Source organism: Coturnix japonica, chromosome 5 (genome assembly GCF_001577835.2).
Source record: "Coturnix japonica isolate 7356 chromosome 5, Coturnix japonica 2.1, whole genome shotgun sequence".
NCBI classification, from domain to species: Eukaryota; Metazoa; Chordata; class Aves; order Galliformes; family Phasianidae; genus Coturnix; species Coturnix japonica.
The window spans coordinates 47103943-47115565 of record NC_029520.1 but is presented as its reverse complement, the minus strand read 5'-3'; the positions used below and the strand labels follow the sequence as shown (position 1 = coordinate 47115565).

The 11623-nt window shown below is 44.0% G+C and overlaps 1 protein-coding gene across 2 annotated transcripts; it reads right to left on the bottom strand.

Moving 5' to 3' along the window:
• Positions 1-47: 47 nt before the first annotated feature.
• Positions 48-10212, bottom strand: PLD4 (phospholipase D family member 4). 2 transcript variants are annotated; one of them, XM_015865632.2, is made up of 11 exons: positions 10037-10212; positions 7543-7632; positions 5862-6067; positions 5405-5588; positions 4958-5078; positions 4351-4478; positions 3979-4179; positions 3471-3610; positions 2125-2290; positions 1429-1525; positions 48-581 (listed from the first exon to the last, which is right to left on the bottom strand). In XM_015865632.2, the coding sequence occupies exons 1-11, from the start codon at positions 10049-10051 to the stop codon at positions 373-375; spliced, it is 1557 nt and encodes a 518-aa protein (XP_015721118.1). In that variant the 5' UTR covers positions 10052-10212; the 3' UTR covers positions 48-372. The 2 variants fall into 2 exon arrangements, with proteins under 2 accessions (XP_015721118.1, XP_032300812.1); XM_032444921.1 differs by lacking the exon at positions 7543-7632 and having other exon boundaries at positions 10037-10210.
• Between the last annotated feature and the right edge of the window lie 1411 nt (positions 10213-11623).

Genomic DNA, 11623 nt, shown 5'->3' with positions numbered 1-11623 from the left:
TTAAAAACGCCAACCGTGCTGTTATAAGTGATAATTACATGCATTGCTCAGATCTTACAGGGATCAGGACTTTATTTGAAAAATGCTTAAATACATGGTAAGCAAACACTGCTAGTGGAACACTATGGTTGAATATAAAGCTTCCCAGGATAAGCACAGCAATAATGACGTGCTTCTCCAGTGTATTCAGATCTGATCACATCTTCCCATGTTCTCTTTAATATCAGACTGTGCTACAACACCATATGTATTTCATTAACTCTGAGATGGGCTAATAGTACACAGCAAAGGAAACATCACACACTGGCTGATGAGCAGGCAGGGAGACTCAGCTATGAGAAGTTCCCTTTTAAACGTGTTCTCCTGTTCACTTCAGAGTCTGTCCCTCCAGTTGCAGTCTTTCTGACCTTGCACATCCTCCACATTCACTGAATATCTAGAATTCCAGTCTCGCTCAAAAATGCTTTTTAATTGTTCCTGGACAGGCCGTTCCCTTCTCTGCAGGTTGGTCGAACTCTGCTTGATAATTAGTCCCACGCCGGCTGTGTTGGTGAAGTAATCTTCTGACCAATTGGAAGTCCCTGTGTAATGCAAGGGGGTTAATTAGAAAGCATTCATTTTCCAGTGTTTTGTTTGATCTCTGTGCTTGCTGAATGCACACTGCATTGCTTTGCCGAGGTGCTGCACAACTGCGAATCCCATGAGGGCCAACAGGCAGCAAAAATCAGGTCAGATCTTTCTTACTGCACAGCTCAAGTTTATCTGCACACTTATCTTCAAGAAACAACAAGAAGCAAGTGCTGTTAAAGGTGATTGGAGCTGCAAGTCCTCAGCCTGTTGGAAGGTCAAGCTGTCTGGCACTGCTTGGAGCACGGACTGACTGAACTGATAGATCCCTCCTGCATTCCATTTTAGAGGCATTTCAATAAAAGCACAAAAATAACACCATCCCCATTTTCAGGAATGGAGCAGCAGTTGACACTAGAGTTTCCTCATTTCCATTCCTAGAATTCTGTTCAGCAAATAGCGCGTGGAATTAAACCCTCCCAGCAATTGCTTTATATTAAAGCACAGTGATGTTCTATACTAGAGCATCAGCTATTGCTGCATCATTCTGAGCGCACAGTTTGTGAAGTTCCCACTGTGCTTGTTATAAACTGCATGCTCAGACTCAGCATACTCTGTTCTTAATAGTCCACTGTCAGATAATCTCCCTCTGAAATTAACCTACATTATATTTCCTCACTTTTCCACCTCTACTCCTATACCCAAAGCAGACATTCTGACATAGATGTGTATTTTGTTATGTTCATCTACTTTCTATGGCAAAATGAACTCTTTTTGTGATATTGAAGCCCATCCCATCCCAATCTCAGCCCTACAAGGATCCACAGATTCTTTAAGCAGTTGTAATCAGGGGATACGCACCAATATAGGCTGCTTTGTCTGTGACCATAAATTTGTTGTGATTCACTCTGCCATGAGGAATATTTGTGTGATTCAAAACTGGAATGATGAAGAGTTTCTGGATGGGAAGAAATTAAAACATACATAGAAATACCATAAGAGAAACAGGCCGGTGCAGATTTCCTACATTTTCATATAATAGAATGCTGGAGAAATAAGAGAGTAATCCACACACTGGTATTAAATGCACCATAAAAGAGATTTTACTCCTATCCAAGGAAACTAACAAATACTACTTCCACTATACATAAAATTTGATAAGCAATTGAGATCAGATAAGGATAATGTTTGCTTCACGATTTTCCATTAGTGACACAGCTATTATCATTACAGGGCAGACAATTAAATGCAGTTTTAGGCAGCTGTTTAATAGATCTGCATTCACCACTGATTGCTGCTCTTATTTTGTGTTAAAATGGGCTGATCTCAGGCACAGGGAGTTCTGCAGATACCAGTAATACCAGACTTTTTGTGTGAAATCACACTAAAATCTACAAACAATCTAGAACAAAAAAAGTCTCAATATATAGAGGCAAGTAGAAGAACTCTCAACTGCCAAAAAGACATGATACTAGAGCCATGTGAGATAGTCCACACAGACAAGGATCATAAAGCCATCAAGTCCTCATTCAGATGGTTACTATCACATTATCATACCACGCTGATACTCATGTGGGTGTGAGGGTTGTTGAGAGCACTCAGGGACCTCAGGTAGTGGAGCATGGATGGGTCGGTGTGGGTCCAGCAGCTGGCCAGAAGCCGGATTTGTACTCTGTAGTTGAAAGCCACACGTCTCAGAGCATTGTCAATGGCTGGCCAGTATCTAGAGAAAAGCAGGTGGGCAGAGAGAGGAGGATTTTTGTAAAGACTGCCTAGAAAAATTCCTACAACAAACTGGGAATACAAATGACATTGTGCACAAATGAGAATTCTATTATCTAGTAAAAGGAATGCTTGTGCCTCCCTGGGAGGTATGCAAGAGATTTCTGACACATACCCACCCAGGTATCCCATATCCCATACACATATCCAGTGTATCTTAAGACCACCAGTCTCTGCCAAATTTGGAATGGATCAAAAAGCACAGAACCTAGTAAAGAGCATGTACATGCATACATACACAGAACAACGCCATTGTGCTCATTTCCTTAGGAACTAACCATAACAACACCTCCAATGGAGAGCCTGATCATATGGCCTGAAGTAGAAATGACAGGGCAGAACCCAGAGGACCACCTAAGAGCCATTCACAGAACATGGCCATTTCAGACACCTGGAGACTGCATCTAAGATCCACAGCAGTCCTGTGCCATCAGTCAGTGTGGTCTCTCTTCCCCCTCATCTCTTCTTGCTCCCTTCAGTGTGCTGTTTTTGAACAGCTTCCATTTTTCCAGCATATTGGTTTCTAGTTGATTAACACTCAAGCTTTAGGACAGCAGCTTCATTCCCCTGCCTCAGCTGCTGGAAAGACCAAAGCTGAACTAATCAGCCCCCATTCACCCCACTGCAGCTGGTTGCTGTGGAGATAGCCAAAAACCTTTCAAACTCCTGTTCACATCAGATCAAGCCCTAGATGTCACAAATGGTGGATTTAGGGCTTCAGATGAGGTATGAGTAGTATTAGCACTTCCATTCCTAAGAGTTGGAAAAAGAGTTGCTGTGAACCTAATCTTCATTAAAAGTAGGAAATGAGAAACCCACAGGTTCAACAACACTCAGCTGTCCCTAATCTGGTATTTTGCAGTTTTTTTGCTTTTTGAGGCGGCTTCTTCAAACTGCAAGGAAAGCACAAGGGTAGTATGGTAAAACATCCTTCCTGTACACGACAGGTTGCACAGTCAACAAAGCAGCCATGAATGTGAAGCAAAGCCTCCACTCTTTCTACTCAAAATAAAGCTGAATTATTTTCATTGCAAGTTGGTGTTCAGGAGAGAATCATACATCTTCCCTTGAAACAGCCCGAGTTTGGCTGTCAACCAGTTTGGTCAGGATTAAAATCGTACCTTTTTGGGTGAACAAAACGGCTGGTAGGGAAATAATCCATAACAGAAATATAGACAAATTTATGTGCCGCACTGATAACACTGATAATAGCAAAGAGGTCATGAGTGCGACCTTCTGGACAAAATGCAGGAGGAGAAGCCTGTTAGAAGAAAACATGCAGGTCAGTTACTTCATTCTTTTGTCAGACTGTAATGGATTCACATTTGAGTCTGTTCAGTTTTCTCTGCAATACCACAAAGCATTTGAGGCAGAGTATTCCTCATGCTTTCCATGTCCCATTGGGTCAGATACTCACTGATACATTAAGCCCACATAAGACCTGCACCCTGTCCTTACTGGACAGCCTGATAGCCCAAGCTATGTTAACCCGTATTCCTCGAGTAGTAACTTGCTGACTTAATCATTACCCATTTAGAGCAGAAGTAGCTAAGGAGCACTGAAAAAACCTTTTCTAGTCAAACCTTAAACATAGTTTATGGTCTGTATTATTATTTAGAGCATACTTACAGAAAAATAGGCTTTTGTCAAGGTTCCATTAAATTCTACTTCCAGAGGCCGAGAGTTGTTAATGCGGGTAGAATAGTTTTGAGGCCAAGGGGATGGGATGGTAGCACTAGCATGTCCAAGATCCCAGTAAGTTCGAAATGTCTTCCAGAGGTCTTTGGCTAAGCAGCTGCAGTTGTATATCACAGCACCAAACTCTTTCACCTGCAAAGAAAGCGCACAGTGTCACAGCCCCAGGAAGAGCCTCCTCCTCCCTCAGTGGGTTCTTTACTGTTTGTCCCTCTCAGTCAATGTTTTACATTGTTAGGATTTTATGTTGTGTTCTTGGATGTTAGTTTTCCCCCAAGTGTTTGAATATGCAACAGCAGAACTTACCTGAGATAAAGATCTCCAGTCCATATTTGCACTACCAATATATATGTGTTTCATGTCTATGATCCAGAATTTACTGTGCAATACTCCTCCTGTCAAACGTCCAAAATCAATTCTTTTTATATGAGCTCCTAAAGAAAGATGGGGAAGGAAGAAGTAAGTTTAGGTACAGCATGGAGGTGGCATACTGTACTGCCTCCCTGGCAGCCAGAACATGCAATCATAGAATCACAAAATAAGTAAGGTTGGAAAAACCAATAAGATCATGTAGTCCAACCATCAGCCCATGCCTGTTATCACTCTAGACCATGTTAGTCAGTACCACATCTTCCCTTTTCCTGAACACCTCCAGGGACAGTGACTCTACCACCTCCCAGGCAGCCTGTGCCAGTGCATCACCACTCTCTGAGAAGAAATGTTCCCTAATATCCAACCTGAACCTCCCCTGCTGCAACTTAAGCCCTCTACCTCTTATCCTATTGTTACTGCTAGAGAGAAGAGGCTGACCCTCACCTCAACACAATTTTTCAGGCCATTGTAGACAAGGATAGCATCTCCTGTGAGATAGCAGTACTGAGGTTCAGAGGACACCACCAAGTGAGATAATTACCTTTTCTCTCTAAAAGCTCCAGGTCGGTTGAATTCATAACCAAAGTCGGCATACTTGCTGCAATGTACACAGAGACATTCTCTGCAAGCAATCTCTCAAATCTCTTCAGAATTTCTTCACCCTGCAGGATGCACTGTGTGTAATTTGTGGCATTTTATTATATAATTAACAGAGACGGTGCTGGACTGGGCTGCCCCTTGAAAGGAGGCAGGGCTCAGCCTCACATCTGCTGCTTCTCAAGTGGAGGATGTGAGTCGACCTACACCACCAGGACACCTGGGAGGAAGGGGCAATGGGCCCTGAGGATGATGAAGAAGAACCTCAGGAGAAAGGCAGTGGCTCTGCCCAAAGCAGCAAACAGGCCTGTGGCACGTACAGTCAGTCTGCTGTTTGCCATCTGCCACATGGACATGAGACATACAGCCTCCATCACTGATTTCAGCCTACCTGCTTTGAAGATGAGTCGTTGACGCTGATGTCTTTCCCAGTAAGGGACCAATAGTAAGAAGCCACATGAATTTCTTCCTGGGCTATATCAAGGAGGTTCATCCAGGCCTGGTACAAGGGTTTGGCTGCAGTGCTATTTATCTCAAAAGCTAAGTCATAAGGAACGCTTTCCACAAGTTCAAAGCTGCAACAACAATTGTACAGTGTTAAGTAAGCAGCCATGACCCCAGCAGGAAACCAAGCACCAGCCATGATGTACAGTACTTGCTGCTCACCCCATTGCCTCTTATTCTGCTGCAAAGGGAGGATGGTTGGAGACAGGACCATAGCTCTGTTATTATTCCTACCACTCCTCCAATAGGAGATTACTAATAGTGACCCTGCACACAAACAATGCTGTTGTAGCTATTTCTCCACCTGGTGATTACTTCTCCATGAGCCATTGGGCCTGGCTTACCTGCAGGAATCATTGGATCTATTTGTGTCCTCTTCAATTACTGCGGTTCTCTGGAGATCTCCATAGAGTTCTTCCTCCTCTATCTCCTGGTGAACACTGACAACCGTTTCTTCTCCCTTACCATTAACTGTGCTGTCTGCTCTCATGAAGTGAAGAGCCATCAGGGCAACAAAACCAAGCATCAAAATTACCCCAGAGATTTGAAACTGGAAGAGAATCCAAACAGGATAAGAACAAAGCACCCACCTCATTCACCCACACAGCAGCTAATGGATAACCTCACCTGTCACAGGTGAGTAAATTAAATCCATTGAACATTAGTGCTTTCAGCTGCTGGCAGACAGCATTCCTAGATGCATCACTACAGATGAGGATCATGACCTAAATAGGGGTTGGTTTGTGTAAGGACTGTGAGTTTAGTTGTCTTTTAATTTTTTGTGTGCCAACACATCAAAAAATGAGCTTTTCCTCTCAGATTAGTTTGACATTGACTATTTTTAGTTTAGTGTGGGACAAATGGGTGTTTAACAATATCTCCATCAAAAACAAACCAACAAACAAACAAAGCAAGGAAATCTACAGCACAGAATTAACTGCGAGATCCAGAGCTGTAAGGAGGAAAATCATCAAGTCATGGGGAAAAAAGCAGAGCTGGGAAAATTCCCCACCCCATGGAAGGCAATGTGCCATTCAGAGCTGAGCATCTGGACCCTTCCAGGCAGGAGAAGTGAGTCTGGGAAGGAGAAGTCAAGAAGCTGTAGCTATAAATGTGAACTTCTGAAATGGCACATATGAAAATTGAGTGGAAGCCAGTTTGTTCTGAAGGCATCTGTTTCAGTTTCTATGTGAATAGAGTCTCTTACTTTTCATTTACTATGCTTTTTTTTTTTTCCTTTAAAGATCTACAGAAGTGCCGTCAGTTTCAGGCAGTGAGAGAAAAATGCTTTTAAACCAACTGTCAGCTTCAGATTTTGCCTTCCTGCTTGTTCTCCTTTTCACTGACGGCAAAGAGAATCTCACCACTTTTTAGTGGCTGTGAATTTCACCCTGGGAACAGCGAAGGTAAAGGTTTTAGAAGACATTTCTCAGGCCAGAGGTGTGTTTTGAAATCATATCTTGGCTGTCGTCATGCTGTGATGCTGGAACGCCAGGTGCTACAAGCGTGTTGAATTAATCAAGTGATTCCAGAAGCTTCTTATGGTGAGACCAAGCCTGCAGGACAGTCTGCCCAGTGTCAGACAGCACAAGGCTTCACAAGGTAGGGTGAAAAGGGGTAAGTGAGGCCTTAGAATGAATTTCAGCATGTTATGTAGACCATACCATTCCTTTCCGAGGAACTGCATGTAATCAGAGCTTATTTGTATCAGGATAAGAGATATCAACATTATTTACACACTTGGCTCTCATTAGCATCTGTGCTAATGAAGGAAGTGGGGCTATTTCTGCATGACCGAGGGCTGCAGGACTGGGGTCCACATTACTCCTGCTTGGCAAGGTTTGATCATCGTTCTGGATAAATCAATGAGGGGTTTGTGGCTCACTTGTTTCCAAGTAGGATTGAAACCTACAAAGATTACCACAACAAGCAATAAAATCATTCTTCTTTTTCAGCTCTGTCTTTTCAGAAGCATCAACGTCATCTCAGCTCTTGTGAGCAAATGTGGTGCATCTCAGTAATTACCATTTTGACATCTCTTTGATTGTTCATGCTTAATTTCACGTTGGAGGACTCATTAACCACCGGGGATGCTTTTAATGCTCTTTTCACAATCTGAAAAACAGAAATGAATGCAAGGGGGAAAATAAAGCTTTATGGCAGCATTTGTAGAAAGCCAGTTACAGACTGGAAAAGCAGGTCACTGCCATTGCTTTATGTAGCGCTTTGAGATTAAAGTATGACTGTGTGCCACGTTCTCTCTGTGTTATGGATCTTGAGTGACATTAACAGATTCCAAAGGGGGAGAGAGAGTGAGTTCCCTGCAGATTTTCCCTGTGCTGTCTACACAGAGAAACCTCTGCAGTAGTTAATGTGTAAACAACTGCATCACTGCCTCTTCAGGTTATCCTCTGACACCCGCTGTAGGCTAACACATTTGCCAACTATTAATAGCTAAGTGCAAAAACCATGGGTGTGATGCTGTACAGCATCAGTGTCATTGCATGTGTGACTCTGTTATTACAGAATCATAGAACCGTTTGAGTTAGAAGGGACCTTGAAAGGCCATCTAGTCCTACTCCCTGCAATGAGCAGGGACACTTAGAGCTCTCAGGCTATTTTCTTCCTATGCGTGTGAGCTGTCTTCAATGCTGGTGTCTTTTAAAGAGGGGATTCTATTAATAGGACATGAACCAGATAGGGCAAAATCTAAACTCCTTCCTTACTCCTCCTTCCTTCTATAATCATGAGGCAAGGAAATTAGTTAACAGAAAGGATTGCTGCTAGTCTTATCACTAGAAGAAGCAACCACAGGAGCAAATCCCAAACCATGTCCCAACTCAAAGTGGGTGGTAGGGCAGGGTAGTTAGCCACCTGCCTGCTCTGCCTTCTCAAAACCCTTCACACGTGCTTATGAATGATCCCTGCATGACAGCACTGCACAGACACCAGAGGTGAACTTACCCACTGGAGTCAGTCAGCTGTTGTTTATCATGCTGAGAAGCAAGAAGCACATCCTGGGATATGGTAGATCTCAGGAAGTGATGACAGATGATACCACCACCTGTCAGGTCCCCAAAGCAGAGCTTCCTATCCCTTAGCCACTGGGCATTTGTAGCCTGACGATGAGTATGCTGTGATGATACGAGATAGCCATAGCTGTGTGGTTGTCATACTTGAGCTAGTTGTAGCTACTTTTGTCTTGCCAGGCTTGTCCCATCCATATCTGGCCAACATATCATATATATATCCATATATATGATATATATGGAGGTTGGCAGCCCTGCCTGCAGCAAGGGGTTGGAGCTTGATGATCCTTGAGGTCCCTTCCAACCCAAGCAATCCTATGATCTTGGACACAGCATGGGCATAGCCCTGAAGTCTTTTTGTGGGGCCAACTCAGAAGAACAAGGGAGAGTGAATAAAAGGGTTGGGGGATGTCCTGGTAAACAGGGGAGGTGGGTGTGAAACAGTGACTTGGGAACACAGTGAGGGTCACACGATGACCATCAGGTCATCATGACCTTGAAATCCCATTTCATGTTTTAAGCCCAGTAGAAAGACTGCCCTGCTCCAAAGAGCTTGTAGACCAAACAGAGAAAGCTGTGACAACAACACAAGTCTGGATTATCACTGAGCCAGGAGACTTAGCAGGAAGAAAATGAGGGGATATTAATGTAGAAGAGACCAAGAAGTTTGGTAAAAAAACTGAGGCAAAGGGGTTTTAAAGGAGGAGCAGAAGTATAACAGCAAAAAAAGCAGCCCCTCAGCCCGGGTCAGGGGAAGCCCAGCGAGGATGCAGGTGTGATGGCTTCAAAAGGGCTGAGCTTTGAGCAACAACCTGTTTCAGTTCTCTTTTTCAGCAACAGCCACAAAATGGCCTCAAAAAAAGCAGCATTTCTCTTGAAATATGACAGTGAACAGCTCTTGTATGTGCCATAATAAAGTCATCTGCCATGTGGTTTAAACGGAGTCCTTTTCTTGATGGTTTTGGCTGGGCTGTGTTCCCAGCTGCTGCGAGGAACTTGTGAGAGCTGTAATAAATACATGGGGGGGGGGGGGGGAGGGGGGGGGGCACTGCTTGGAGTTTAATTTTCACAAAAGAAAAGAGAGCAGACAGGCAGAATTCTTAAGAATAACACTGTAGCAGGTCAGTGATGAACAATGGCTCCCTCTAAGCTTTCAGGGCTTTACCAGCTGCCAATTACAAGTACAATAAATACAAGCACTTCTTAGCGCTCCTCCACAGTCAGGAGCACAACTCTGCACCACAACCTGCACAGCACACACAGGCGACTACTGTTCCAACATTGATTTCTCCCAGCTCCCAAGATATTTTTGTTGTTATTTCTTGTTTCCATGAGCATCATTTCTTTTCTTGAATTTCAAAGACAAGGATGAGGTTGCTTTGGTACACACTATCTTCCCCAGCAGATGATCGGAGGTTCTCACACATACAAAGTGCGTCCCTTTCCCCATTGCCACCCCAGCACTCTCAAGAGCTCTTCCACGTACTCACCATCCTGGAGGACATCCCGCGTGGCTGTCCTGCTGCAGTCAGATGTTACGTCCAACCACACACACAGGAGATAGTGCACACGCTCAAATTAGCAGATTCATTTTAGCTTCTGCTTTCTTCCTCCTTCAGCTGCAGATTAGTTCCCCTTAACCTCCGAGTTTCATGATGCATACTAATAGTTAAAGAGTCCCAAGTTGCCATCTAGGTGTTGCTACCCGATTCTTAGACCCTCATCTCTACCTGCTTGATATGATTATACTCAAATAGGGTAAAATGGATACAAAAAGAAGGTAGCAGAGCAGATGCAAAGCGTGCTCACCATCCGGCTCTCTCCTGAATTTACTGCTTTATACAGATTACCCACCAGCGGGACCACCCCACTGTTAAAGTAGGGCTGGGTCAAGGTCAAGGCTGCTGCCATCCTTTTAGGCTCAAGTTAGAAGAAAGCTGAAGTCAGCATCGTGCTGGAGCCAGGCTTTGTCTGCCCTCAGGGAAGTGATAATTAGAGCAAGCAGCCATGCTAAAGGTCCAAACTGCTGCTAGAAAGCGCCTGTGTTTCCCTGCTGTCCTCTGCAGCCCAGCCAGTGCCTACTGCGCCTTTCAGTTTTGGATCATAGTATTACAGAATATCCCAAGTTGAAAGAGACCCACAAGGATCATTGAGTCCAAGCCCACAGCAACACCCAAATAAACACCCAAAGCTGTAGCTGTGACTTAGAATGGAAGTGGGTTTGTAGAGCAATGTAAAATGGTTTATTTGAGGGGGTAAGGGAGGAAGACTGGCAAGGATCTGGGCAAACAAGTGATTTGCTTCACACCTCCACTTCTGTTCCGCAGACAAGGCTCCTTCTATCAGTTGCCACCTTCCCACACACAAAGTAAATACATCTCTCACCTTACAGCCTTATGCGCTCTGGTTAGCAGAGTCCCTCTAAAAACCACGCTTGGTCTCTGGTTTGTTAGAAACATGTATTAAAGTACACAGCAGAACATCGTTAAACACGTATGTGGGAGGTTTGCTATGAAGAAACTGCCAGCTTAACGTGCTCCCATCTCGAGGAGCTACTATAGACAGGAACGCCACCAACACTGCAAAGATTACTACAGAATAACACTGATTTGAATGAGGATGAAGCTGCTGGGTCTGGGCACCAACAGCCAACAGAAGGATGGAAGCAGAACAGCCCGGGTCCTCATGCCTGAGAGGAGAAACGCTCTGCTTATGCATTGTGCCAAAGGACTGTAAAATTAGCTGAAAGAAAACGTCATTTCAGGTCAAGAGCACTGAAATGGTTCAGCTGACGAGCCTACAGAAAGTTCCAAACTCTACATCAAACTATGGCTTTTTGTCTGAAAATGTTTTTAAAGATTTACCTAATTTCAACCGTTTGAATCATTCAGTAAATACCATGAAGTATTAACCTCATATGTGAAATATTTAGCACTTCACATATCATAGAGCCATAGAACTGCTGGAGTTGGAAGGGACCTTTAAAGGGCATCAGTGTGTACAACCCAGCCCTGTGCTCCTGCACCTCTGGGGGCAGAAGTGAGGGGACCCCCATGTCCCATAGGCCTCTATTTATC